The following is a 27,860-nucleotide window of genomic DNA, read 5'->3' as shown; positions in this document are numbered from 1 at the left end:
TCGAAAGGATTGAACTCCACAAAATCGTTACGTAGAATCGGGGATCAAAGGTAGGTCGATACTAGCCTCTAGTTTTCGTAATCTCGAATAGGGCGCTGGTTTATGAGGTTGCAGTGGCGGAAATATATCGAGGAACGGTGTGTTGACTTGATATAAGTCGATCGTGCGCGCGCGTCCTTATGCAAGTACAGCACTCGTTTCGTACGCCGCTTATACATGCACCCTTTGTCCAATATATCCCATATCCGCGCGTCTTCGCTTTCACAGACGTTCTTGTGGTTTCCGCTGCGGGCGTCAAAACAATGTTGGACGTCGCTAACCTTCAAGTTTGCATTCTAGAGTATGAGTCCCAGGAAACTAACCATACCTGTGTTGTGCTAGACCAGTTCAGCATTGAAATATACATCGAACGCAAGGAATAGAGATTACCCGTAAGTTTAAACTCTGGCACTTTGCTACTTTCAAGAACCGTGCTGCTTATCGTCACGCGGTGACATGTCACGTAATCACTTGTCACACCCGAAGGCCAGCAGGAAAAGTTACAAGTCCTCAGCAAAAATCCATTTCATGCTTTCCAACTTCCATCAGCCTCGTCTTTCGCACCTGCGAATCCCCCCGTCGATCCTGCAGCATCCCGCCCTCTTTCAGTCGAATTCGTGCGCCGCGAACGGCAGTTGAAGTGCTTGCCTTTCGAAACGAGCATCCGAGGAGGACTGGGAGTCGTCTAGAAAATCGGTTTTGGGGAATGTCGGTGGGGGGAGTTTGGTGTTGGTGCGTGGTTGAGGCGGATGGAGATGAGGAGGAGGTTATTTGGCCTTGCTTACACTCGGGGTAAGAGCCAAACACAACGCAACATCTCCTCAGCCAAAGATCTTTGTCGAGCTCACTGCCTTGAACGTCGACCACGACCTTTTCAACATTCAATCCAGCGAGAGCTCGCTGGTTCTATTTTCTACGACTACGACGCAGCTTTGTTTCTAGTCTTGGGCCTAAAGTAAGGTTCTGCTTTGACTCTGGTCGGTTCCATGCCAGAACCCAGTTTTGGCTACCCACCGCCAGAGCACTACAACTTCAGCAATTTCGAGTACCTGAACCACCCACTCCCTCAGCTTCACAATAATCAGCAGCCGGGGCCGTATCCAGAGCAACTGCCCAACATCCTCCCCCAGGGTGTGCCGAGTCAGCATCACTACGCTCCGGAAAGTGCTCAGTACGATCAGCCGCTGGTCTACAACCAAGGATTTCCGCCACAGCAACCTATATATTATCAGAACCAACCCCAGTATCCCCCTCAGCAACAACTACTGCCACAACCCACCTACCAGAACCCATCACACTCTTTGACCATAAAGCTTCCGGCCTTTAGCCAAATGCCAGTGGCGACTCGAAGATCTTCACGAAATAGAACAAACTCGATTGACGGAGGTGCCTCGGGATCGGAGTATCATGAAAGCGAGAAGTCATTCGATCATGATAAGGATGCAGACGGCGACGTAGAGGACAAAGGAGAGGAAGTCAAGGAAGAGGAAGTGCAGTACACACAATCTTCGAGGGGGAGGAGGATGGCAAAGAAGGTTTACAAGGAGAGCGATCCAGAGGACGACCCTGACGCCCTTTTCGACGACGGAGTCGATGTTGAGGTGCACACCGCCCCTCGGAGGGGTAACCGACTAAGACGGGGAGGATATCGCATAGAAGACGTAGATGACGACGACGAAGAGGATGAGGGGAGCAAACGGTATAACACCAGACACTCGTCCAGTAGATCCAAAGCTATCATTCTCGACGAGGAGGACGACGTCAAGTCCAGTCGCTATCCTACGCGCCATCGATCCAGACAGACAGCGCGTGTGCAACGAGTTCAACCTCACGAGCTCCGAAAGCGCAAGACAGCGCCGCCCAAGCCCAGTACGGCCGCACTCCGTGCTGAACGACATGCTCGACGCGCCGCCTCCAAGGGTGGCGACGGTGCTGGTGATCCCGACGGGGACGATGCTTATGTGCAAAATACCTCTGCTGAATCAGTCTCGGATGATGGGTCCTTAGCAGATGCGGTACATACGTCCTCAGAACCGGAGCCTGAACCCGAACCCGAACCTGAAGATGACCTCGCAGACAACGATAACGGTGACGGGGTGGAGATGGTCGAAAGCGACGGCAAGCCATATGCGCTTAGACAAAGGGCGAAAATAAATTACGCTATTCCTCCCCCTCTGGAAGAAACTGCGGCGAAGGCGCCACCGAAGGGTGGAAGAGGCGGTAACGGCTGGTTCGGGAACGGAAGGAATGAGCGGAAGCATGGCGGGCGAAAGAAAGGCTTAGGCTGGAGTGCGTCCGGAGCAGAGCTGGGTAGATTGATGGGCATGCCTGCAGATGATTCAGTACGCCCTCTATATCATTCCTCTCTTCTACCATCCTCAGCATCATATGGTAGGACTCGGATTTTCCGACGCGAACCCCTCGCAAGAACTTTGCCGCTGGTGCTGGTCTCTTTGGCACTGGGGCCATAACAGGTAGCGCAGGTGGGATGGGTGTCCTTCCTGCCGCCGGCGACCTCTCCGCAGCCATCGGGACGCCCTCGAACCTCGGCAAAGTCGGTGCAGATTCAGCTTTGGCGGATGCAGACCCTCTGGGTCCTAGCCAAAACGTCACCTTTGACGATGTTGGAGGCTTGGAAGAACGTGAGCTAAACATCCACGCACAATTTCTCAAGCTAATGGCTCTTCCTGATAGATATTCATTCTCTGAAGGAAATGACGCTTTTACCTCTCTTGTACCCTGAAGTCTTCCAAAACTTTGGCATTACTCCTCCTAGGGGAGTACTATTCCACGGACCCCCCGGGACTGGTAAGACGTTGCTCGCACGCGCCCTTGCTGCGAGCTGTCGAAGCAATGGGAAAGGCATATGTGAGTGTTTGACCTGTATGTAGTTTATGGTTCCCCTTCACTTACGCTCCTCCAGCGTTCTACATGCGTAAAGGAGCGGACTGCCTATCGAAGTGGGTTGGCGAGGCCGAGCGTCAACTCAGATTACTATTCGAGGAAGCCCGCAATACGCAGCCCTCTATCATCTTCTTCGATGAGATAGACGGTCTGGCACCAGTGCGTTCCTCCAAACAGGATCAGATTCATGCTTCCATTGTCAGCACCTTGCTGGCGTTGATGGATGGCATGGACGGGCGCGGTCAAGTCGTCGTCATCGGCGCGACGAATAGGCCAGACGCCGTTGATCCCGCGTTGAGGCGCCCAGGGAGATTCGACCGCGAGTTCTATTTCGGATTGCCGAGTTTAGACGCTAGGGAAAGGATATTGGGCATTATGACCAAGAAGTGGAAGGGATGGGGCGGCGAGAGCATCAAGGGCAAAGAACGTGAGAAGGAGGTAGAAGTCATTGACCTTGATACCCCCTCGAAGAAGCCAGTTGAAGACAATCGAAGTGACGAGTTAAAGGACAAACTGAAGGGTTTAGCGAAGTTGACAAAAGGATACGGGGGTGCTGATCTCAGGGTACGTCTCATCGTATTACCGCTTCCCAACAAATGCAGAATATATTCTTGGTTAGGCATTGTGCACCGAAGCTGTCCTGAACGCCGTGCAGAGGCGTTATCCTCAGATATACAAGTCGACGGATAGGTTGTTATTGGCGCCAGAGACTATCGAAGTACAATTACGGGATTTCATGATATCTATTAAGAGTAAGTAATTAATCTTGATGTTCATGTTTGCTTCGCTGATTCTTCCTTCAAGAAATTGTTCCGTCATCGGCACGCTCGTCAGTATCCGCTGCGACCCCCTTACCATCACAGTTCGTTCCCCTGCTGTCTGAAACACTCGAAGCAGTCAAAGATGTCATCAACCGAGTTCTTCCAGTGGAGAAAAAGAGAACAGCGCTTGAAGAAGCTGAGTACGAGGACGAGGGGGAAGAAGGTGCCTTGGATCGGGAAATGATGCTGCAATGTGTGTCCCCTTTACTCTCGCGCCATTACTTCATCTTGATCAGATGATTAGCCATGGAGAAACTGCGTGTCTATCGACCAAGGGTGGTGATACATGGTCCGGTTGGAATGGGACAAGGTTACATCGGCGCCGGTGCTTTGCATCACCTTGAAGGTTTCAACATCCAGAGTCTCGAACTCGGTACACTTTTAAGTGATTCTACTAGAGTAAGTTTCCATTTCTCTCTCGAAGATCCAAAGCCCCTGAAATCCTGCGATAGACACCCGATGCAGCTATTGTTCAGCTTTTCATTGAAGCCAAGCGGCAGCAACCCTCCGTGATATACGTCCCATCCCTAGTCGGGTGGTGTGCAGCCATCAACGAAGCATCGCGGGCTACTGTGCGGGCAATGCTTGACACGCTTGCACCCACTGATCCCATTCTATTCCTTGCCGTTGTTGACGGCCCATTCTCCTCCCTCCCACCTGATGTCAAAGCATGGTTCGGCCCCACACGCGACAATCGTGTTGAGATATTGAACCCTACTTCGGCTCAACGTAGAGCTTTCTTTGACGGTCTACTCAATGATGTCAAACGCCCGCCGAATATGTTCCCAGATGGGGTCAAGCGACGGAAGAGGATCCTTGAGAACCTCCCAATTGCGCCTCCATTGGAACCCAGGCAACCCAGTGCAGCTGAACTCGCGCTTCAGGAAGAAACCGACCTGAAGATCGTCACACTTTTGAAGTATCGCTTAGGGCCTGTGTTGACAGAGTTGAAGCGTAAATTCAAACGATTTACGAAGCGAGCCACAGTGAGTTTTTATTTCATTCCATCTAATTGTTGTGGTCATACTGAGTCTTGATCCAGGAAGAGTATAATTTCGACCCTAATGAACCTTTCATGCCTCCTCCAGAACCTTACCCCGCTACAACCATTATTGAGATAACGCCAGCTGAACCAAACGGCCCTATCGAAGTCAGCGGCGACACCCAGTCAACGGAACTCGTCAATGGTCACACCGATCCGCCACCAGACGATCCTTTCGCCCCTCAACAGCAGCAACAAGTTCAAGTCCCACAACTATACGACATGGATCTTGAGCATATGCACATCGACCTGTACAAGGACAAATACTTGACGCCTCAAGATTTCCTTGACGACGTTGGAAAAATGGTTCATAACGCGGCCGTCCGTATGCACGAGGACCTCGATCGCCTGCACAAAGCCCAAGCAATGTACACGGCAACACAAGTCAGCATGCAAGACTTCGATCAGCACTTCCGCATGGAATGCGATCGTATGGCTGCTAGAGAGCGAAGGAGGAGAGAGGAGCGGCGGAGGCAAAGAGATAAGGAGAGGGGCGTTGAAGATGACAGGCTTGCCAACGGTTTGAATGGTCTCGCCACGAGAAGGAGTGCCCGCGCCAACGGTCAACAGCCAGAGATCTCAATAACCGATCCAGTCAAGCTTGAGAGGCGCTTGAAGCGGCAACGCGCCGATGGCACTAACGGAATCGATTCTAATGGTTCTGAGGAAGAGGGCTCTGACCGCGCTCCAAAACGTAGCCGCACGGTTGACGGTGACGGTAATGAGCCTGATTCTCTCGAAGGTGCATCGGAAACGAATCACCAACTCGAAGCCATGCAAGGAGTCGTCGCAGGGCCACTTACTCGGCCGCCGACTGTCCATTTTGCTGATGAAGCACCAGCAACTGGGGTGCCTTCTTCCAAACCGCCCAGTCTACCGCCCTCTACCCCTCCCGCCGACTCCTCTATGGCAGTGGATTCGACTCCAAGTAAACCTCCTGGGTTTGATCCTTCACTTCTCAATCCCGTATCACGAGAGGACAACCCCTTCGCCTCGACTACTCCGAGATCCTCTGTGCCGCCTGCGGGCAACGACGCTGCACCTACGAGTGTCCTTCCATCACGCTTGTCCGCGGAACCCCCCACAACAACGAGGTCCAAATCTCCAACGCCAATGATTATTGAGCGTTCGCCTACCCCTCCTCTCCCTGATTTCATTGTTAACGAGCAGCAATTATCTACCTTCGCACAACAGCTGTGCGACGACACCAGATTCCTTTCGATCGAATATCTGGAGCAGCTACGTGCTACGTGCCTAAGTTGTGTCTGGCGGCACCGGACTGAGTGGGATAGAGGTGAGCTCATTCATGAGCTCTCTGACATCGCACACCAGTTTGTAGAGGAGGTTCGACAGTTCTCGTTACTCGAGACGATATAGTACTTAGTTCTGTTTGCATTTCAATCATGTCCTTGATTACTTACACTACGAGACACTGCTAGACTTAGCCAGTGTATCACTGTTCGGCATTATTACTAGCAAAACATTTTCATCTTTCAGCAGAACGAGCAGGATTTATGTTCATATGCGCTGTTTTATTATTATTGCCTAAAGATATGGGTGACAGTTCCTGTTACGTCGTAGCCAGGTGTTTCTCTTTTTACCATGATCACGGAACATCAAAGAGGCTGGTTCACGAACCTAGGAAGAGATCGTAATATGGGGTGAGCTGCGAAGCTTACTAGTAGAATTGATGAGTAGTACTGAACCTTTCATTGTGATTCAGCATGTTCAATTAGCAGACGTTGGCGAGCAGTAATAAGCTTTTGCTTCCTGTATACTGCAATCCCATGATCACCATTGCGTGTACAGAGACAACATGCCTACTTCATCTCAAGCTGCATATTCACCAAAGCTTTTCCAACAGATCAACGTTGCTCGAATGACTCTGCACCACCGCGTTATTCTCGCCCCTCTTACCCGTTTCCGCACTGACGCGGAACGTGCTCCTCTCCTTCCCATGGTTTCTGAATACTACGCCCAACGGGGGAGCACTCCTGGTACCCTCTTGATTGCCGAGGCTACGTGAGTTGCGCCTCAGGCAGGAGGGCACAATCGCTTCCCCGGAATATGGTCTGCCGCCAAAATTGCGGCTTGGAAGAAGGTTTTGCATGTCCATGCCGGGAATGCTAATGGGAAACTGACGCTGTAGCTCGGCAGATCACTGAGGCCGTGCATGCACGCGGGTCGTATATTTACCTCCAGATCTGGGGCATTGGGCGAACTGCAGACTCAGGAGCACCGAGCGGAGGGGGGTTAGACTCTCCGTCCGATATTCCCCCTAGCTATCAATATACGCCACCAACACCACGAGCACTCACCATTGGAGAAATCAAGGAGAATTTCCGGTTGTTTGCGAAGGCCGCGTCGAATGCCGTCCATCTTGCTGGATTTGATGGCGTAGAGATTCATAGCGCCAACGGCGTCCTTCTCGATCGGTTTCTGCAAGACGTGACAAACGAACGAACGGATGAGTATGGGGGTGGCCCCGCAAACCGCGCGAGACTCGGCCTGGAGATTTTGGGGGCCGTAGCTAAAGAGATTGGAGCAGATAGAATGGGCATCCGGATCAGTCCATGGGGCAGGTACCAGGGCATGGGGATGGCAGACCCCAAGCCGACCTACACGTACTTCGTCTCGCAGATGAAGGAGCGGTGGCCAAACATGGCATATCTGCATGTTACTGAGCCACGGGTTGACTCTGGAGCAGAGCTAGGCCCCGACGGCGTGGATGGAAAGGAGAGGGACGACGAGAGCATTCCTGCTGAAGAGGAGAATGATTTCCTTCGCAGGATTTGGTCACCCCGGCCGTTCATCACGGCTGGCGGGTATACCAGGGAGCTCGCGATCAAGGCTGCTGAAAGAGGCGATATCGTTGCAGTTGGGCGACACTTCCTCGCCAACCCCGACCTACCGTTGCGGTGGAAGGATGACTTGCCATCAAACGCGTACGATAGATCGACATTCTATGTTATGGGCGACGGTACAGGCAAGGGATATACCGATTATCCTTTTCTTGACGGGACGACGCCGACGCCGTGGCCCATCACGACGTTAACGTCTCTCGGTAAAGTGGCCGAAGCACCTTCAGACTCCCCGTGCTAGACGGGACGTTCTTGGTGGTCTAAGGACTCAGCTACCACTGTACCAGTGTGAACACCGCCGGAGTACCGACTACCATATTCTCGAAGACAGGCTGGTTTATCAGCCTGATACCGCCGCACCGAAACATTCTCGTGGTGACCAGTCTCTCTTTGAATATCAATAGTCAATAGGGTGTGGGGAACCTTTAACGTCGTGCGGATTTACCTTCCCTTTGTTTTCTCACTGCAGATCGTAACAAGACGATACTTCGGGCATTTATGAGGCGTTACATTCCCTCCAGATTCGTATATACGTGCGCGGCCGGACTCAGGCTTGTTCAGTGTTGTAGTCGGATATATGAGAGGCCACGCCACCAGCCAGGGCACCAACCTGACCAGCGAGGACTCCATTCGCACAACAAATGATGCGGTATGGTGCAGACTATACCTCCGGTGGTCCCGGCCTGCTCCTTGGGTGATTGCAACCTCGACACGAGTATAGATCACTAGCTAACAGTTCTTCGCCCACGAGGCGAATACCTCATACGCACGTGTCCTCTCGGGCTCATGCCACTTTGCGAGCAGTGCATTGTGTCGCGTTCGCGGTCTCGACGTAAGTTACCAGATCCGTCCCCATATCCGCTCTCATTCTATCCGCCAATGTCTTCTTCATCGAGTCTAAGGACATTTCGGCTGCGCCTGCTAAAATCAGAGAGGGCGAGAGACCAACGAAAAGACCCTTGGGATGATCCAGACGAAGAGAGGCAGGAGAGGTCCATGGATGGGGAGCGAGCAAATTAAGCGCAAGTGGGGTATCATGCAAGGAAGTTGTGCACAAAGTTGCTGTCGGCGTACTTGAACAGGAGCCGCTATGGGTGTTTCCCCAGTCGGCGGTAGAGGAATGAAGCATAAGCGCGCCAGGTCTAGGGAGACCGCCTCCGTGGAGTTCATATATGACTTTCTCATCGGAGCCAGCAGCCTGTCCGACTTGGCCGCTTTCTCTTCGCTTCCCGTACCCGAAACCCGCCACCTTGAAGGGGTGGATATCGTTCACCTATGCCGCGTGCTCATTCTCACCGACAACCAAATCAGGTTTGGGTTCGATCCACACAAGGCCAACCTCATCAGGTGGACCCTCCTGTACAGGATCGAGTTTCAAGGGGTCGAGAGACGTGTTAAACATGGCGTTCACGCCGACGCGCAGGGACTTGACGAGGAGCATAGGAGATAGGGACCATCCACGCACGGGTCCCACGTCGGCCATGAGATTGAGGGCGTATGTGGGCCAAACTCTCCGCAATCAATGAGCTCGGGTGCACCGTGGCTTCGAGGGGCACGGCAAGAAGTGTCTCGTATTTTCATATAATCGCCTGGGCGCTGGCCTACGATCGGTTTGGATGTGTATGGCTCGAGGGGGCCGGTCACAAGATAAGAGGAAGGCGTGAAGAGGGCGTGCATTTGCGATGGATGGTGGATGATGATATGGTGGGTCCGTCGAATGGCGACTGTACCATCACCTTTTTACTTGCTACCACTTTAACAGTTCAGCTCCACGAACGTCTTGCATACACACGGATTAGCGACTACCCGCCGGTATGATCTAGTCCCATTTCTCCCGATTTTTTGTGAGGAGGTCGTGAAACCTTTGTACGCGCCAGGGCTGCAGCGGGCGAGGTGTTTCCTCTACGTCGAATGTCCTTCTCGCGGCAAGTAGCTTGAAACTGAGAGATCCAGATGGCATTAAGCATTTAGTTACAAGTAATCTACAAAACATAATTAGAGCACAACAGCAGTATGCAAAGCACCATAATAAGCAAAGATGAATACCACAAAGCAATTACGAATCGGAACAGGCAGGCTCCTCCGGCTCCTCCTCGCGCGTCAACGCCCTATCCATGTTTTCAACCGCAGCGAGATGGAATGGCAAGATCGGATTGGCGATTCGCATCCAGCGATTCTTGGCTAGCACTGTCAAGTCAACCAAATTGCGCGAGATATCTTCCATTAGCCGCTTTTGCTGTTCAGCGGCGTCGTCGGCATCGTCATTCGCCTGATAAGTATAGAGTAAATGGACTTGTAGCATCGAGGCCGATGCGAGGCCACCCTCATTTGGAGCTCGAATGAGGATGGAAGTGGACAGGGGGAACATAGGAGGAGACTCTAAGTCGTCTTCATCCTGGGCAGGCTCGGTGACCATCGAGATATTTGGAAGAAGTGAGGGAGGTATCACGGGGAGCACGACTTGAGGGTATAGTATGTAGGTGTTCGCTGATATGTCGACGAAGAGCGAAGCGTTCGTCCCTCGAGACTGCCGAGGCTTCTTGACAGGGGAGGTGGCTTGGGGAGGGAGGAACTTGTATGATGTATCCGTATACGCGCACAGGAGTGAAACATGATCTGCTTGACTTTCGGTGGTTGTCTCCAGGTGAGATGACCACGCTTCAATAAATAGAGCACGTCAACAAAGAATGAGATTTGTTCAAAACACGATCAACTCACCCTGTAATTCACTTTCGCTCAGGCACCCCAGCTTCGTAATGATAATCCGCCACTCGATATTGGCCCGCTTCGCAAATTCAGACGCGAACGACCAGACTTTCAATGCGACGTAAGCTTCGGACGACATATCATTCACTTCCGTGCCATCGTCGGGTGAACCATCTTCGCCTGGAGTGTGCCGCAACCACAAATGCGTATCGTAGGCTTCCCCTCGCTGATCAACACAGGCAACTAGAATCCACTTCCCACATGATGAAATACGATATCCGACGTGTAGAAGAGTGTCGCGATCGACGACATCGAAGCAGTGCGTGGTCGAATATTTCGTACGAACGGAGGAGCGAGCTAGAGTTATCGCGGTGTCCTGGAAGTACGCCCGGACGCGCGGCCCATCTTCAGAAAACTTGCGGGACATGATTCGATCAATGGGACGCAAAAGCCGATTGTAGACGGATGCGCAAACCCTTTGTAGGATAGTAAACCGATCGTCTGGATCGTTGATTGTACCATATATGAGATGTTCCGGGACGAAATGAAACAAGACTTGGGCTTCCGAATATGTCTTAAGCGCTCTCTTGATAGCAGAGAGGACTTGGCGACATAATTGTGACGATAGTGTCATCAGCATTATCGGAGCGACGACGTAGAAAACTAAGGAATGGTTGACCGGGGGCAGATTAGCCACAATGTTGGCTAAAGGGGAGTCAGCTTCCGCAACACACAGGCATAAAGTAACTCACCAAGGTTCTTGCGAAATGTTGAGTCAAATTGGATGGAGAGTAGCCCATTCTTTTCTGGACCGATACCCTGCCCAGGCTCATGGCATCCCAAGTGTTTATCCTAAGGTATTCGTGAGAGACGCATCGGACGCAAAAGGAGGTGCATACCGTATATTCGCTTGAGAGGTTGCGAAGCCAATTTGCAACAGACGAACGATGTGACTCGTCGACCTCTTGAAATAAAGCATAAGCGGTAACATCCTTCTTACCACCCTTGGGCCCCAAACCCAACTTTTCCCAGAAGGCGATGGCAGTGGGCTGGATATGAACAAGCGTATCCCCTTTCGCTAGAGTAATCAATGGTGACTCCGTAGGCTGTAAGACACGTTCGGGAGAGGTAGATGGAGTAGCTGGGAACATGTCAGATTACACAGTATTATCTCTGATAAAGGACAACACACTCGGTGAGAAGAGGTCTGTAAGTTCCATCGGCCCTTGGACATTGGGTAATCGTGACAAAAGGTGAGCAATAAAATGGATGTCGGCGTGCCAAGCCTCCGCCTGCTGCAGGTGAGCAGTTGCTTGTACATTGGCAAACCAACATAGAGCCCACTCGCCGTTGTCCACCACCTCCTTAGCAATCATCAATGCAGCGGCTTCCAGGGACTTCGACTTTTCGTTTGCAGCGCCAAGGGCGGCGCCAGGAGAAACAGGCGTTGGTACAAACGTTGCGCCAGGTCCGGCAGAGATGTTGGCAGGCGCGACAACGGAGCTTGGTGGTCGAAGGGAGGAGCTCAAAGGAAGGAGCTGTGAATGATGGAATTGAGTATGAAGGAGTGAGTGACCTAGTGGAAGGTATGATGGAGGGGGTGTGGATGCCCTTGTCGTTACTGAAGCACTGTCCACTTCTTCAACTTCTCCATCCTGCGAATCTACTTCTGAGTCCTCAACTTCGACATCCCCATCTGTATCATATTTCGTACTCCAATCTTCATGTTCTTTGGTGGACATCTTAGAAGGCCGTCTATCTTGGCGATTCGACTTGCGCTTGACGCCGATCAACTTGCGAACGAGACCGACTCTAGGGTCAGTAGCCGCCTTATACTTGGATTTCCATCCTTTAGGTGGTACCTCTTCTTCGGCCACTGGGTCGTCACCCGAAATGTGCGGTGCGAACTTGCCAATCGCATACTTGCCATCCGCGAGTTTGTGTCTTTCGGCAAAGGGGATAGGATCAAACGACGATGTTACGTGCTTGGGGTCAGCATGGTAAGAAAGGGCTGTTGACTCGTCTAGCTGGACATCAGGAGTCGGTGGCCCTCCGTGGCTTAACGGGCTCCGACCAGCAGAAGGCGGCGAGAGGGCAGGCGTTGGCTCAGCATCGCCAAATCTTCCATTGAGTCCATCATTCCACTGCGGGATATTGATCCCAAACGCTTTGGATGTCGGACTCAATTGAGGTGGGCCAGGTCCTGAAAAGCTCAGATCCCCAAATAGTGATGGTGTCCAATGCCCGAGCCCAGAGCTAGCCAGAGGGTCCAATGCGGCTGCAGAGGAGGCATCCGATAGAAGATTGGCAGGAAGGGAATTAGATGGTTTCAAGGGTTTGCTGTCGAAGTAGCTGAAGTCATCTTCCGTAAAGTCCTCTTCCATTTCCATGTCGGCGCGTCGATAATTCGTCACAGCTGCAGTATTATTAGACGCAGACTGCGGCTCCATATCCATGTCGAATCCCATGGATAGATCGAACCCTATGTTCATATCAAGGAAATCGTTGTCCGTGGTTTGAACAGGTTCCGACCAGCTCATGTCGATGTTACCGAACGAGCCGAAGGAATTCATTCCTGAGGCGGCATTGTTAGTTTGGGGACCGGGGGAAGGTGGGAGTTGGGATTCTATGGGTGTTCCTTGAGTGGAGACGGGGAGAGCTGTTGGCACTACTTCAGGGGAAGTCTCTGAGATGGCGACCAGCGGGACGGGCGGGTTGGTTTGTGGGGGAGAAGGGTAGAAACTTCCGATACTGATGTGAGGGGGTGGATGGTTTGGTGGAGGCTCCGTCCCTGATGCAGAGATGGTACCAGACTGGGGCATCGTGAGCGTTATAGTGGTAGCAGGAAAGTCCCCTGTCGAAGATGTACCAGTAGGTATAGTTGTAGGAGTATTTGGTGTCCGTCGCGATTGCTTGGGAGAGGAATGACTTTGACTCTCCCTCTCTTTCCTAATCCGATCCCTCTCTCGTTCTCTTTCCCGGGCCACATAATCAACATATTCGCCAACTTCTCCGGCAACCTGGGGTACTTTCTTTGACCTGGAAACAGTCAAATTTCGAAATGAAAGGAGAGACTCCGAGTACGGGGAGGATGCGATGGAGGGGGACATGTGATAGGTTGCGCGAGATGTGGCATCAAAAGTGAATTGAGGCGGGAAATGCTCGACGGCGGGAGATAGAGCAGAGATAAATGGTGTGAGTGCGCCAGACGAAGGAGAGAACAGTCCTGATGCGAGGCCTGATTCACTGGTCGCACGAGCCGCTGGTGGTGGTGATGGTTGCAACTCTGCGGGCAGCTCGGGAATATAGCTGAGCATACGAGGGCCATTCCCATTGTTGGAAAGTGAGCTAGAGATACATAAACAGGTGGGCCACACGATAGGGAGGCCTTTCTCTTCTCCTTGCTTGTTTTCGACACTAATCCAAGCAATGATGAAGACTGGGGGATGGCTAGCTGTATCACGGCCCATGGGTTGCTTGCCTTGACGCGTTACGATATCCTTATCCCAACCAACGATGCCTTGACCCACCAATGACTCGTTGAACTGAGTGATCAACCCCGACGTTGGGCCCGTATACGTGGAAAGATAGTACGCTGGTGTGCCAGAAGGAAGTAGGGTAATCGGCGTCCCTGGAGGCAAAGGAAGTAGGGGTCCAAGGGGGAGCGAGGAAGTAAGCGAAAGAAGGGGATGTATGACCAACCGTGCGGGAGACGGCAACAGTAATATTCGGAACGTGCATAGAATGAGGGCCCTGGTCTGCGCATGATGCTCCCATTCTGCGCCCCATTCTGATGGTTTACTCTGACGACCGAGTAGAACGCCGTCCTGCAGTCGTAGCAATCTTGGCGAACCGGCAGCGGATTCTCGGACGATGTCGTCTATGAGACGGTTCCGTATCGCAGCAATGAACTGGCAGTATATGTTCTGCAAGGTCTTGCGGGGTATTGAAGATGGTGAGCTATCCAGAATATTAACCGTATATGAGCCAGAAGATGAGCGGGAAGCATGAGAGGCGAGATAGACGTCTTGCGGTGTGAAAGTAAGAGGGCCTGAAGCTGTGCAATATTCAGCAAAGCAAGTCAGCAAGCAATGGAGCACTCACAATCTAATCCTTCGAACTTTAAATCCCTCAAGGTGGCCAGCATTTCAGGGAGACGATCAGGTTGAACGATGGCGAATATGTGTATCGCAGAGTGTCTGCCAATTTTGACATTGGCCAGCAACGAATCGAGGAGAGTATCATCTCCATTCCTCTCCAGAATGCTTCGCCTCGCCAGCTCCAGGTTGTACGGGTGGTTCTGGTGGCCAGGGAGCGGCACAAAGGTGGTTGAGGCGATTACCGCATCCTGGGGTAGAATAATGGAAGAAGCAAGGATTTTATCAGATAAATGGACTTGAGGAGGACGTTGAAAGGAGACCGCGCTGTTCTGCGTGCTGGAGGCCGACGGCTTTGCGGCCATTCTTGCCACCGACGCGGACGACGACGAGCAAAGCCCGAACTCGGTGCGCCCATACGCAAAATAGGGGTAATCGGAAATAGCCGAAGTTCCATCTGTCGCCCAAAAAACAAACTCTCAGTCTCCTCATCCTCCTCATCGACAACCATGCAACCCACGACACGGCCAACTTCGACCTCGACCAGGCCCGCGGCCTCGCCGAATCCTCGCGCTCAGGTCAACACGCAAACAAAAATTCTGGACACGTTCTCTGGCAGAATTCTATGTTTGGCAGACATTCGCGGTCACCTTTCAACTTTGAATGAATTGGCGAGGGAGGCAAATGCGAAAGCCATCATTCATACGGGAGACTTTGGCTTTTTTGGTGCGTACTACTGTGTCTACAGTAGTTCTAACAAATAACACGGTCGCAGAATCGGCGAGCCTTGACAGAATAAATGACCGGACACTGCGCCACCTTACGATGTACTCGCCTCTGATTCCTTCTGCACAGCGTACACATCTTCTTTTACCCGACAACCCTCCGTCTGTGATTCGTTCGACCGTCAATGTCTCCCTCTTGTCCGAATTCCCGCTGTTGCTCTCTGGGCAGATAAAACTGGAAGTACCGGTATTCACGGTATGGGGTGCGTGCGAAGACGTGTCAGTGCTTGAAAAGTTTCGTGCGGGGTCATACAATATCGAGAACTTGACGGTAATCGACGAGGCTACGACGCGTTGTCTGGATGTGGGTGGCGTGAAGCTGCGTTTGCTGGGTCTGGGTGGCGCGCTTGTTGCTCACAAAATGTTTGATAACGGGGAGGGAAACGCGACGATAGCCGGAGGACAAGGGACTATGTGGACGACTGCCCTGCAGATTGGAGAGCTGGTGGACACGGCCCAGCGGGTATACGATCAATCTGAGACACGGCTGCTGATCACGCATGCGAGTCCTGGACGCGAGGGGATCATGGCGCAGCTCGCGCTGGTGCTCAAAGCGGATCTCACGATGTCTGCCGGCCTCCATTTCCGATACGCAACATCGTACAACGAGTTCAGCGTGCAAAACGACTTCAAAGGCTTCCGTGCCAAACTTGAAGCTGGGAAGGAGGCGTTCGATAAAGTGTGGGACAGCGTAAAGGGACAGGTCGACAAAGTCATTGATGACAACCAACGGATACTACTGGACAAAGCACTGAGCGTTGTCGCTAGGATTCCTCCTCTTGATCCAGTGGCAGGCCCCTCCCCGGCGGCCGCAGCCGCAGCAGGCGACGAGATTGCATGGAAAAACTGCTGGAACTGGAATCTTTGCGACGCAGCCTATGGAACGCTTATTCTCGATATCAAAGAGGGAAGGATTAGTGCTGAATTGAAGAGCCAAGGTATGCGTAGATCCTCATCTAAGCAACCAATGGATCTTCACCGGCGGTTTTTTTCTAGGATTCAATTATGCCTACCGCCGGTCGGCTACAGTAGCACCTACGCCAAACTCATCTACATCTGCCCTTCCGTTGGCTACGAACGCTAATTCCACGTCGGCGCCTACAAAAGTTGCCACTCCTGCCCCACCGATAGACTCCTCGACGCCTGCCGAACGCAAATCTGTTGCACCCACCCCTCCCCCACAGCAATTCAACCGCGGTGGAACCGGCCCTGGTACCCCTAAAGAGTCATCTACGCCTATAGTCAACGGTTCATCACCTGGTAATGCATCATCGCCAGTAGGTGATAGAGCTGAGCGGGAGAAGGCCAAAAAGAAAGATAAAAAGGAGCGTAAAGATAAGGAACGGGCAGAGAAGGCAGAGAAGGATCGTGCTGAGAAAGATGGCTCCGAGGACAAGACGGACGCTCCCTCTATCGATGTTGATGCTCGGGCACCAACAGAGGCATCGGCAGCAGACGCAATCAAGGATATCGATGACCTTAAGAGTCCTGGTACCGAACCTAGCTCGGGGATTCGTACACCTACAGGCCGGAAACCTCGCGAACGGAATCCGTGGACTATCTTCATGCGAATGACCGTTGCTGTTACGGAACCTGAGTTAAGGGACTTTTTTGGAGAAGCTAAAGGAGGGGTGAGATCTCTCGTTGATTCACTTGCATTCATTGTAAATGACTGACCGGTGACCTAGATAACTCGCGTGACCATCCCCGCGCCATTCCCTGGTCGTAGCCAAAGGATTGCGTACGTTGAATTCGGGGACGAAGAAGCTATGAAAGCCGGGCTTGAGAAACACGCGGAGGTACTTGATGATTCATTTCGCTCTCACTTACCAGCGCACCTAACATGTCTTGTAATAGAAACTCAAGGATACGACACCTGAAGTCAAACAAGCGCAAGATCGTGAAGCTCGTGGGGAACCTCACCGAGGGCGTGGAAGGGGCCGAGGAGGGTTTGCGGCAAGAGGGCTCGCAGCTGCTGGCCTCACGCGCGGCGGGTTCCACGGGCCCAGAAGCAATGCGGACGAAGGCAGCAAAGGTGGAGATGACGCTTGATCATGAACAGTGGCTATGTTACACTCCTCGCAGCGGACAAGTCCACTTCGCGCGCGTTATAACTCTTAGGGCAACTTGGTCGCCTGGTTTTGGTTCGGTGTTCTCTGTCTTCCCTTGGATTGCCCTCGACACCTTTCTAGTTTTACAGCTACGCACTACGCACATCTCTACTAGGGCTTTGCTAATACCCTACTCTCTGACTCTGTCTGTGTTCTTGCGCTTCCTCCGCATGTACATACCGTATCCGTATGTTCGCCCGCATCCGCACATTTATCGTCATTATTCATTCTTCGTTCCGTGGATCACAATTTACCCTTGTGAGCAACGCTCGATCCATTGTTCATCGTTGCCGTGGTTCATTGCATGCATTAGTGTTTGTAAGTTCGCATTCCGTGGGCTTGGCTACGAAGAGCGCAGAGTGTACGCCGCACGCAGCAGTCCTAACTATAGTATGTGGACCCTCGTAGGTGCATCACTGGACCGTAGTCGCATTTACCGTGACGGGGCTACCAACTTCCTGGATCCTACTGCGACCGCCGCTGCTCTGTGACCTCGGAATTTGCTGCAAGACCATTCATCCCGTAGTCGTTATCTCGCGCGCAGTGCGTCGAGCAGGGCCCGAGGATACCACTACTGGCCTACATCGCGCCCACCATCAACAAACCAACAGACCAACCCTTAAACGCAATATATTGAAAGGAAGGACTTGGCAATTCGACAATTAAAATAACCTCATCCTTACATCATAATACCACGGAAATCCATTAATCACGTCCGCTCGATCATGGACCTCGTCAAAAAGCCGTCCGTCCGCAGAGCTTTGGTGACGTAGAAAGGACCGTTTGAGGGTATGTCAGGGACCTACTCGCCAGAAAGGGAAATATAGGACATTCTCGTCAACTGCGCACGCCGCAGGCGCCACCAACTAGGAAGGGAAGTGCTCGATAACTGAAAAGCTCTCCTCCATGGCCTTTACTCAGGCCGATGGGCTATATATCTTGAGTGAGTGAGCCTTTGCAGCAGTCTCGTCTCTTTACCCCCGCCTCCTTTGTTCCCCTGTTGGTCAACATTGTCAATTTACGACATGTCAGACCTCAAAGTTGTTCCATGCATCGATAACGCTCGTCGCTGAGATAAATTCACCCCCGGCCCGCTCTGTAACATAGCCGGGTACCTTCTCCATACTCGTTGACTGCTTATTCAGTACTCCATCAGTCACCCAAGTCCCAAGTCCAACTCAGCTCCGTTCATTGTTCATTGGCACCAAGGTGTGCTATTAGCGATGCCGGAATTGGCCCGAAAGAAGACGCAGCTGTCCAGTGTAGCTCGCCCAGGTGGTGATGTGATGTAGAGTGCCGCCAGAACTCCAGTACTTCAGTCTTCGTTGCCGCGGGGGCGGTCGTATCGTCGTCTCGAATATTCGTCCGAGCTGCGCATCGTCGGTTACGAGGTCAAAGCAGCTACGTTGCCTCGGGTTCATCTACGCAGCAGTGGAGAAACCCGGGATTGAGGAAGACAACATCACTAAGTCCGGTCGGATTGTTTGTCCAAATCCTGGATTCTTCGTCCTGACCCAAGATATCTTTGAAATGTCGTCAGAACCCCTCAGAAACCCAACGGGCGACCACTCATCGTCGCCCGCTGAGCATTTTAGCTGCGGTACAGGGACATCGTGATGTTAAGATGCACCTGCAAGCATAAGTTCCCTCGGTACATCATCGATTTCACCGTTATGACCGCTGACCAAGCCACCGGCAAAAGCGCTAAACTATTCTCTCCTCGGTCAATGGTGTAATGTCACCTCCGAAGCCAGAATTACGACTCATGACAAGTTGATCAGCATCGCAACTGGCACTTCAAGAGACAAGGACGCCCGAGGTCTTGCTGATCCGATCGAAATGGCTGCCTCAGCCATGTGGACCCGCCTTAACACCATTCCAGCTATTAGGCATCATCTTCCTTCCGTCAAAGAAACGTGTTATTGACGCACAAGGCTGCGCAGCGTGCACTCCCTCGAAGTCAATGACGACGAGATAGGCATCAACTTTGACTTTGCATCAACAACTTCGGCGTTCTACGATTCCAGTACATTCCATGGACTGTTTACCTCCGCATTCCGCCCTACGCAGCGACCATTGAGTTCTATAAACGTAACGATACCGCTGTCTTCATTTCCACCGACCGGTGAACATCCGGATGTCTGGGCCGAAGTACGTTGGACATGGAAGAAGGGCCAGAGAGCACCATGAGCCTGAGGTATCAACGTTCCCTCCCCTGCGTACGGTATATCGTCATCCGCAGCACCGGGGCAGGGCATGGGCCTCCAGTCCAGAACGCACTCCCTGTCAAGGGCCTTGGATGAAGACATCCTACCTAGAAGTAGATCCAGCTCGATCCAAAACGCAGATCGATCGGCGATCATACTCTTAGTCGATCATGATCACCGAGGTTGTGCAAGCAGATTTCAAGCCACAAGCACTGGCTTTGAATCGTGTTGAATATAGCTAAGCTACAACAGATGTGATTTCGTGCACTCCAGGAGTCCATGCGGCCAATGACAGACGAATAGATGCAATAAAATAGTAGTCATATAGATTCCTCGAATAAAAGCGGTCTCGGTTTGCTGAGGGCAGGGGCTACTGAATACAAGGCCGGCCTGCAGAACACAGTAAGCGGGAAACAGGCTACGGAGATTATTGAAGAAGCTCACATTGACGTGCCGCAACGTGCCGCCGGGTTGCCCATGATGATGCTTTCAGACACTCCCGCGATACTGTCATTCTTCCCGTAGGCTGACGCGTCGAAGAGATGATCGGTGGTCTTCTCGAAAGAAGCGAGCATCATGACACTGTCCTTCATTTTCGCGACACCGAAGCGAGTGATGCCCAGGACTTCGCCCTAGTAGAAGTACGCTTGAGTTGCAAGTATTCAATGCGTCGGGTCTGCCACATACCTTGTATGTCATCACGTCTCCCAGCAACATAACATGTCGTGGATCGATAATCATGTCATGACTCTTCATCGTATATTGAATTTCATTGATGATAGTCCTTCGAGCAGCCTCAATTCCAAGAACTTGGGCCACCTCAATAACGTGGTTCGAAGTCGTCTGCTCCCCAATAACTCCTGCAAGGATCCCATGAACAAATATTTTCCGGAGGAAAGATGCCTTCGTACCCTCGGTAATCATACATTTCTGAAGGCCATATCCTTCGACAAGAAGTTCCTTATCACCTTTCTTTCCCCTATGATCATCTTTGTCCTTGATATTGATGATCGCACGCGCGATAGTCGGCACACCCTATGAACGAGGCTTCGGGTCAGATAGTTTGGTCAGCCAGCTATAAGTAATAAGCAATACCTTCACAACTACAGCAGCGAGATTACGCTTGAACTCGCGAAGACGATAGAACTTGTCTTGTCCATCTACATAGATGCGCAGACGATTTCTCCGAGGTATCATGGTAATGGCCTATAGTGAATTTATGAGTTGATAATACGAGGCTCTACGACGTATGAAATTATACCTCTTGCTTGATTTTCAGCTTTTTATGAGCCACAATGGCCCATTTGATGTCATCCAATGTAAGCTCCAGCTGTGACGAGTTAATCACAGCCAGCGTAGCTTTCAAAGATACAACGTACCTGGAGCTTCATTATAGCCTGCGTATCAATTATGATACCAATGTATGTGTACTCCGGGGCCCAAGCTTCTTCCAAAACACTCGCAATCTGATGTCCATCAACAATCCGTCAAAAAGGTCCGCAGAACGCTAACTTACATCACCCAACAAAGTTTTCTCTAGCCGTCCCTTGACGATTCTGGCCGAGGGTTCGCTGTTGCAAGTAACGAGTCGACAGCTGATAATCGGGGTACTAATGACTTTGGCGGCATTGATAATCTCTTTTATGCGAGGAACACCAAGTGTGACGTTCATAGATGCGACACCAGCAAAATGGAAAGTTTTCAGCGTCATTTGAGTCCCCGGTTCTCCAATGGATTGGGCGCCGACAGCACCAACGGTCGAACCTTGATATATTAAGCAAAATAAAGGCATTGTAAGGAGTGTCTGGACACACCTGGTTCTATTCTTGCTTTTGCGTACTTCACCCAGCATATGTTCAAGAAAGCAAGCAATTGAGACTCTGTGACTTTAGATTTGTTGTCGACGATAGCCTTCTCCGAATCTATACGAAGGTGAGATACGCGCTGAGCAATCCAATTCTACGCACCACTTGCTCCCATAGAGAGATCTGTGTCCTCGTCCCACTCGCCCTCTCTCTCTAGCGCTTCGAACATACCACGGCTTTGGCGCATATCCCCGAGTTTCTTTGCCACATTATCCCATATGAAAGTACGGACGGTCTCCATATATGTTTCAGGGCAGGTTTCTACGAAACGGCGAGTTGCAAATTGCACATTGACTATCTCCATAATTTCGAAAGGGAGGAGTCCACGACCCGTTCTAGAGCCAATGGCCATAGCATGACTCCACGCCCGCTGGAACTCGATGGGTTGCGCGTCACCTTCAAGACACGCAGGATCCAGGCCGTCGTCTCCGTAAGTGAACTGAACAACGCCTCCGGTAGAGTTCCGCACCGACAGGTCGTACTGCGTTGTCAGATCTTCCAAAGCTTTCATAAGCCGCCGTTGCATGTAACCGGTTTCTGCAGTTTTGACGGCGGTATCGACTAGACCTTCTCGCCCAGAAATGGCATGAAACAGGAACTCTGTGGCCCGTAGCCCGGAGTAGAAACTATTGCGGACGAATCCTTTCGAGGGAGGTTCCTTGGACTTCTTGGGGAAATGTGGAAGCGAGCGATCCTGGAAACCATCTGGGACACGATGCCCAGCGATAATTTGTTGCCCAACACAAGCAACCATCTGCGATACGTTGATGACCGAACCTAGGATATGTTAGTTTGCGGCTCGGACCTCTAAAGCCCTGCGTGTACCTTTTGATCCACAGGTAGCCATGATCAAGGGTGCATTGTGACGACTAAGCTCCTTCATACAGATGTTTCCGACGGCTTCACGGACCTTGGACAGGACAGACGATATCATCGCTTCCAGGGTCTGTTCCTGATTACAGCCAGGTTTGTTTTCTAACTTCCCTTTCTTGGCTAGCGCAATCAGGTCCTGACAATCAGCGTATGCCTTCTCTACCAATTCGTCTTTCTTCATAGACAGAATTGGACCGGGGATAACGTCGTTAATGCCCAAAGAGAAGCCGAAGTTCGCTGTAAAGAAGCAGGATGTCAGAGCAGGACTCGAGATACGATGATATCTGACAACTTGCCAAGATAACGAGCGCATAGTTTCGCTAGCCGGCCCATAGCGGCGGCAGCTTCATGGGGCCCATAATCCCGCAACATGACACCGAAAATCGACTTCTTCTTTCCACTTCCGACGATCGCCTTGTCCATAACACCGCACATAACCTCACTGTTGACGATAACAAGCCAACCATCGTTGGGGGACATGTCGTTGACAAGCTTCATCCGCGACGGGTAGTTTTCGGCCTTGGCTTCCTCCCACTTGTTGCACTTCGACTCCACATTCACAAAGATCTTGGACTTCTTATTCGGCCGCATGAGCACGTTGAAGATTTGTTTCCCTGTCCATAACCTAACAGGCTTCCATATAGTCGGAGGCGGAATGTCGATTTGAAGGTTCGCATCGGCGAAATAGCAACATATCTGGGTGAACTGCCTTCGGTCAAAGAACACGTCGCGCCTTGAAAGTAGGTATGACGCAGTAATGAAGTCCTGTATTGCGGCAATAACTGGCTCTCCGTTTCGAGGGGTGACCAAGTTGTGCTTGACACTCATTAACTCCAATGCTTCCGTTCGTGCCTCTTCTGTTTGGGGTACATCTGTTCAACAGATCTCAGTATGGTAGTCATCAGTCAATACGGCCAATTGAAATTCACGCAGGTTCATCTCGTCCCCATCGAAGTCGGCATTGTACGGTCCGCAGACACACTCGTTGAGTCTGAAGGATCGCCAAGGGCGGACTTTAACCTGGAGAACCAGTTGATCAGGTGTACGGGGCACAAGACTGGAATACAGCTCACACGATGACACATGATAGACAACTGCGCAGACGATCAGTGAAATATCAAAGGCTTGGTTAGACGCAGCCCACCTTATGCAGACTCGGCTGACGATTGAATAGAACAATATCACCGTCGATAATATGTCTTTCCACGACATCGCCGTATTTCAGCCCATCAGCAATTGCAGCACGGTTCCCAAATTTCAAGAACTTCTTGTTATCCCCTCTGGCAACGAAATTGGCTCCCGGATGAACATCGCACCCGTTACGGACCGCCTGCTTTAGCATTTCGATATTATGAATTGTAACTCTTTCTGGGTAGGTCAATATCTTGGATACACGTTCAGGGACAGCGACTTCGTCTATGCGCAGATTCGGATCGGGAGAAATAACAGTACGGCCAGAGAAGTCGACTCGTTTGCCAGAAAGATTGCCACGAAAGCGACCCTGTTTCCCCTTTAGACGCTGAACGAAACCACGAATGGGTTTTTGACCGGGCTGCGATGGTACACCAGGAAGTTCGGAGTTGATATACATGGCGACACTCAGTTGTAGGAATTCCCATTGTTCCTAATGGATGGCGCGTCAGAGGAAGTGGGGTTGAGCGGGGTAGTTGAACATGCCATAAACTGGGCCGTCGGAGCCCCTTTGACGAGGCCTTGCTTGATCAAGGCATTGGTGAAGACTATTTCAGTTAACTTTACTGTGAGATCATCCTCGTTGGAGGCGCCGTCTTGTGCTACCGATGGCCGTATACAAACGGGAGGGACGGAGATGTACTGCCATAAGAACTCTTCAGGCCGTCCGAATTCTGGACGCAGACCAAGAAGTTCGCAATCCTATTATTCTAGGTCAATAGGTACAGAACGGAATACGAGTTTCGACCAACCTCGTCCGATATCCGTCGGAATAGGTCCAACACTTTCAGTGGATTCATGTCTTCATGTACTGCTTTATTGAGGTATAAACCAAGCTCCTTTTGCGCCTCCACGGCGGCTGCAAAGGTTTTCTTCCACCGTTCCATCTCTTCGGCCGTCTTCTTCGCGCGAAATTTATCGTGAATGATCTTCAAAGCCCCGGCCTTCTTGATAGTTCCATTCGTCGCAGAACAATACGGGCAATAGACGACTTTACGGGCCAGGGTATTTACGGCCTTGCAGAGTGCTTGCCGTTGGATATTTTCGAGATTTGGACGTCTGAAGCGCTTCAGGTATATACGTCTGTCGGGCTCCTCTAGTAGTACACGAGCACAGGTCTTCCACACGAATGAGTGACAACGACATAGATGGACACATCATGCTTACTTTACATATACCTTGTAGGATTGCAATGGTATGTTTGAAGTATCCGATATGGAAGACCGGGACAACTAGTTTTATATAGGCATAATGCCCAACGCAGTTTACTGACGACTGTCCACACGTCTCGCAGAAGGCTCCCTTCTCCGTTGTACCCTAAATATAACGGTCAGTGGTCTACGCACCGTAAGCAACCGAGCACCTCACCAAACGACGATCTAGTACCCCATCCTTCACAGGCAGTCGGTCTATTGGCGTGTACAGATCCCGATGGGTCACCTCGAATTCTGAGATCTTCACCGTATCCTGTGCATTAAGCAGACTAAACTGCAACTTCTTTCTATCCTCGCCGGTCAGAAACAATCCTTCAGTTCAAACGCAGCCGTATCGCGTACATGACTTTTGGTGCTTGGTGCGAGACGGTTTCCTTCATCTTGTACCGTTCGTAGATGCGATACTGCGACTCGAGTCAAGGCTATGATGGCATTTGGTCGAGAAATATTTGATAGACGCCCGTCACAATCGCGTTGGTGTGCGTGACTTGCTGTGACACAAATCCGCGTGACTGACTTGCGCGTACCACCTCTGCCATTAGCTTCCATGTCGCGAACTTCATACGATAGGTGTTGTCCTTGATGTGATTCTTTGGAAGTGATAACTGAGCTCGTTGTCACAGGTATCTCACTGTATTCTCTCCTGAAGGGAGACTGTACCAAGTCGGTTCGTCTCATCCACGCCAGAAGTTGTAATCCATATGTGAACACTTGTCATCTCCCAGAATATGCTTTCAAAGCCATCTCGGGCTCGGGACACACTGCCGTGGCCATCAGGGGAAAGGACACGACGGTAGTGATCACCCAGCGCAAAGTGGCAGTACGTGATCGCTCATCTCTCTGCATCAATGGACCTGTTAACGCGAGGTGTGGTAGGACAAGCTTATCGACGCGTCGACGGTCACCCATCTGTTTGGCATAACGCCCACCATCGGATGTGTGATGACCGGTCTCACAGGTATTATATCTAACTCCACTGGATAATCTTGCATTCGCTGAGTCGACTTTAGCGGATGCACATGCCCAAGTTGCTAGGGCTCGTAGAGAAGCAGCCGATTTCCGATACAAGTATGGATATGAAATCACCCCGGATGCTCTTTCAAGACGACTGGCGAACATTAATCAAGTGTATACGCAAAGGGCTGGAATGCGTCCGTTGGGAATCTGTGCGTCTGCTTGTTACTTTGGATAACATCTTTGACTAACAGATGGGCTCTTCTAGCCATGATCATCATCGGTATAGATCCCGAAGTTGGCCCCCAATGTTTCCGTCTTGATCCCGCTGGATATTTCGTCGGCTTCCACGCAACGGCTGCCGGACAAAAGCATCAAGAGGCGATGAATCACCTTGAGAAGAAATGGAAGAAGCTGGATAACGGAAGAGGTGCTGATGATCCAGCGAAGGCCGGTCAGTCACTCAGCAGGGATGAAGTTATTGAGGTGCGATCTATCTGAACCGTAAGTTAACGTTAACATGCCTAATTAAGTGTTTCTAGATGGCCATCGAAGCTATGTCTACTGTACACTCCACCGATTACAAGCCGGGCGAAGTCGAGATAGGAATCTGCTCTTCGCATGAAGACGAGGAAGAAACCAAGGGATTATGGCGTATAATGGACGAAGAGGAGATTGAAGAGCATCTGCTCGCTTACGCAGAAAAGGACTGAAACGTGTGCGATTATATCAATTACTTTTTCTTTGGGTCGTCTTCCCTTCGTCTTACTGCTCTTGCTCTGTCTTTGGGCGAACACGATGCATGAACATGAGCAGCGTTTCGTAGGCCGCCCAGCCTATTGCTGAACTAAGCACTTTCCGGCCAATTCGGAGGGACACGCCGTCGAAGTATCCAGATACTCCTCTTTGCTGAAAATATATTGACTCTTTGTCAGTGTTTCTTCTACGCCACACAGTTTATCTTTGCTTACCGCCCATATTGTCCGCACCGTTCGCATTAACCCGTGGTATCGTTCTTCCTTGCGTACTTGGATCTTGGTCTATTACGCAGTCAGCTTATGACGAAAAGGGTACATCAGAATACCACCAGACCTTTACGACATCGAACGGGTGGGTTAAAATTGTTGCTAATGCCCCCGCCGAACCAGCAGCAACGCTATGCAGGACCGCTGATTGGGTGCTTGACATTGATGGAAACATATATACTGCACTTCTAAGTTAAGCCGCATGCTAAAGTTCAGGGTGGGACTCACAGGTCTCGCGCTTTATCGCCTCATAGAACACGACGAACAGCCCGGCATAAGGCGCATCTCGCAACGACGATGCGAGCACACCCCGAAAGAACTCTGAGGGCCCTTGTCGCGAGATGCTCCGGAACGCTCCCGTGAGAGACTCGTATGCGTACATGTCGCTCTGTCATAGAGTATTGGATGATAAGCTCGAAAGAAGGTCTGATCTGGGACACACCTCGAATCGAGCTTTTACGACAGAAAAAGGGTTCAAGACAAAACCAACCCCGACCCGGGTGACCGCGCCTGCAAGAAGGTTCCCTTGTGTAGATATCTTGGGAAGGACGGAACCGTTCCCCGTAGCCTGGATGTTATCAGTACGCGCAAAGTATGGGGAGTTCGCCATTGCGGTACGTAGTTGCGTAAGGGAAGTCATGTACAGTGCGATCCCTGGAACATTCCTGTAGTGTTTCCGTTAATACATCTCAACAGCTGATTGGAAAGGTGCTGACCGTAACAGGGAGGCGGTAGTTCCCCTCCACAAGCCTAGGACCCCATGAGAGTGTACCACCTCGAGTGCCGTAGGCAATATCCGTGGCACCTTCCTTGAGCACAAACTCCGTCTCAGCCCGCTCGGTCGAGGAGCGTATGGAGTACAACTCACCTAGGCCCAAATGCACTGTCCCCCTGTTGGATACGCGTCTTCAGCAGGTCCACTACATCAGATATCAAGTCCACAGGCTCTCCTCCACATGCTTCCAGTGTACTGACATGGTTGTAGACAAAATGTCATGCCGAACCCCGACGCGGCACCTTGTGCATTGAAGTTAGCGTACGAACACGAAATCTCACTTGTAGATGAACGCACCTGAGAGTAACTGCTGACCAACATGGGTCACTGGCATGCGTCTTCCCGTTCACAGTATTTCCCTGGACGCGAGCTTTACCAGACAATTCGACA

The 27,860-nt window shown here is 51.4% G+C and overlaps 8 protein-coding genes across 8 annotated transcripts; 4 read left to right on the top strand and 4 right to left on the bottom strand.

The window, feature by feature from the left end:
- Positions 1-1,025: 1,025 nt before the first annotated feature.
- PC9H_005560 (uncharacterized protein) lies at positions 1,026-6,183 on the top strand (the record flags this gene model as incomplete). Its single annotated transcript, XM_036775124.1, has 9 exons — positions 1,026-2,381; positions 2,435-2,681; positions 2,734-2,907; positions 2,963-3,507; positions 3,563-3,695; positions 3,748-3,957; positions 4,009-4,163; positions 4,217-4,750; positions 4,807-6,183. 9 exons carry the CDS (start codon positions 1,026-1,028, stop codon positions 6,181-6,183), a joined length of 4,731 nt encoding a protein of 1,576 aa, XP_036633626.1.
- Positions 6,184-6,622: 439 nt separating this feature from the next.
- PC9H_005559 (uncharacterized protein) lies at positions 6,623-7,908 on the top strand (the record flags this gene model as incomplete). Its single annotated transcript, XM_036775123.1, has 3 exons — positions 6,623-6,803; positions 6,849-6,907; positions 6,964-7,908. The coding sequence occupies 3 exons, from the start codon at positions 6,623-6,625 to the stop codon at positions 7,906-7,908; spliced, it is 1,185 nt and encodes a 394-aa protein (XP_036633625.1).
- A 543-nt stretch (positions 7,909-8,451) lies between these two features.
- On the bottom strand, positions 8,452-9,150 carry PC9H_005558 (uncharacterized protein; the record flags this gene model as incomplete). Its single annotated transcript, XM_036775122.1, has 2 exons — positions 8,452-8,940; positions 8,998-9,150. 2 exons carry the CDS (start codon positions 9,148-9,150, stop codon positions 8,452-8,454), a joined length of 642 nt encoding a protein of 213 aa, XP_036633624.1.
- A 573-nt stretch (positions 9,151-9,723) lies between these two features.
- On the bottom strand, positions 9,724-14,835 carry PC9H_005557 (uncharacterized protein; the record flags this gene model as incomplete). The annotated part of the gene is made up of 7 exons (XM_036775121.1): positions 9,724-10,325; positions 10,386-10,749; positions 10,978-11,078; positions 11,126-11,225; positions 11,273-11,514; positions 11,566-14,430; positions 14,478-14,835. The coding sequence occupies 7 exons, from the start codon at positions 14,833-14,835 to the stop codon at positions 9,724-9,726; spliced, it is 4,632 nt and encodes a 1,543-aa protein (XP_036633623.1).
- Positions 14,836-14,979: 144 nt separating this feature from the next.
- Positions 14,980-17,307, top strand: PC9H_005556 (uncharacterized protein; the record flags this gene model as incomplete). Its single annotated transcript, XM_036775120.1, has 5 exons — positions 14,980-15,196; positions 15,246-16,193; positions 16,252-16,886; positions 16,944-17,054; positions 17,113-17,307. The coding sequence occupies 5 exons, from the start codon at positions 14,980-14,982 to the stop codon at positions 17,305-17,307; spliced, it is 2,106 nt and encodes a 701-aa protein (XP_036633622.1).
- Positions 17,308-19,893: 2,586 nt separating this feature from the next.
- On the bottom strand, positions 19,894-25,096 carry PC9H_005555 (uncharacterized protein; the record flags this gene model as incomplete). Its single annotated transcript, XM_036775119.1, has 19 exons — positions 19,894-19,963; positions 20,018-20,205; positions 20,261-20,608; positions 20,669-20,779; positions 20,835-20,903; positions 20,953-21,039; positions 21,090-21,337; positions 21,388-21,495; positions 21,541-22,215; positions 22,264-22,548; positions 22,617-23,183; positions 23,241-23,331; positions 23,385-23,405; positions 23,456-23,935; positions 24,070-24,204; positions 24,255-24,620; positions 24,670-24,819; positions 24,871-25,003; positions 25,059-25,096. 19 exons carry the CDS (start codon positions 25,094-25,096, stop codon positions 19,894-19,896), a joined length of 4,170 nt encoding a protein of 1,389 aa, XP_036633621.1.
- Positions 25,097-25,263: 167 nt separating this feature from the next.
- On the top strand, positions 25,264-26,383 carry SCL1 (Proteasome subunit YC7alpha/Y8 (protease yscE subunit 7); the record flags this gene model as incomplete). The annotated part of the gene is made up of 7 exons (XM_036775118.1): positions 25,264-25,286; positions 25,340-25,383; positions 25,442-25,536; positions 25,593-25,674; positions 25,727-25,882; positions 25,939-26,156; positions 26,213-26,383. 7 exons carry the CDS (start codon positions 25,264-25,266, stop codon positions 26,381-26,383), a joined length of 789 nt encoding a protein of 262 aa, XP_036633620.1.
- Positions 26,384-26,435: 52 nt separating this feature from the next.
- On the bottom strand, positions 26,436-27,804 carry PC9H_005553 (uncharacterized protein; the record flags this gene model as incomplete). The annotated part of the gene is made up of 9 exons (XM_036775117.1): positions 26,436-26,579; positions 26,642-26,710; positions 26,763-26,875; positions 26,924-27,083; positions 27,138-27,360; positions 27,412-27,504; positions 27,564-27,615; positions 27,671-27,712; positions 27,768-27,804. The coding sequence occupies 9 exons, from the start codon at positions 27,802-27,804 to the stop codon at positions 26,436-26,438; spliced, it is 933 nt and encodes a 310-aa protein (XP_036633619.1).
- Between the last annotated feature and the right edge of the window lie 56 nt (positions 27,805-27,860).

Source organism: Pleurotus ostreatus (genome assembly GCF_014466165.1).
Source record: "Pleurotus ostreatus strain PC9 chromosome Unknown scaffold_3, whole genome shotgun sequence".
In the NCBI taxonomy this organism is placed as follows: domain Eukaryota; kingdom Fungi; phylum Basidiomycota; class Agaricomycetes; order Agaricales; family Pleurotaceae; genus Pleurotus; species Pleurotus ostreatus.
This window is presented reverse-complemented; position numbering and strand designations above follow the sequence as displayed.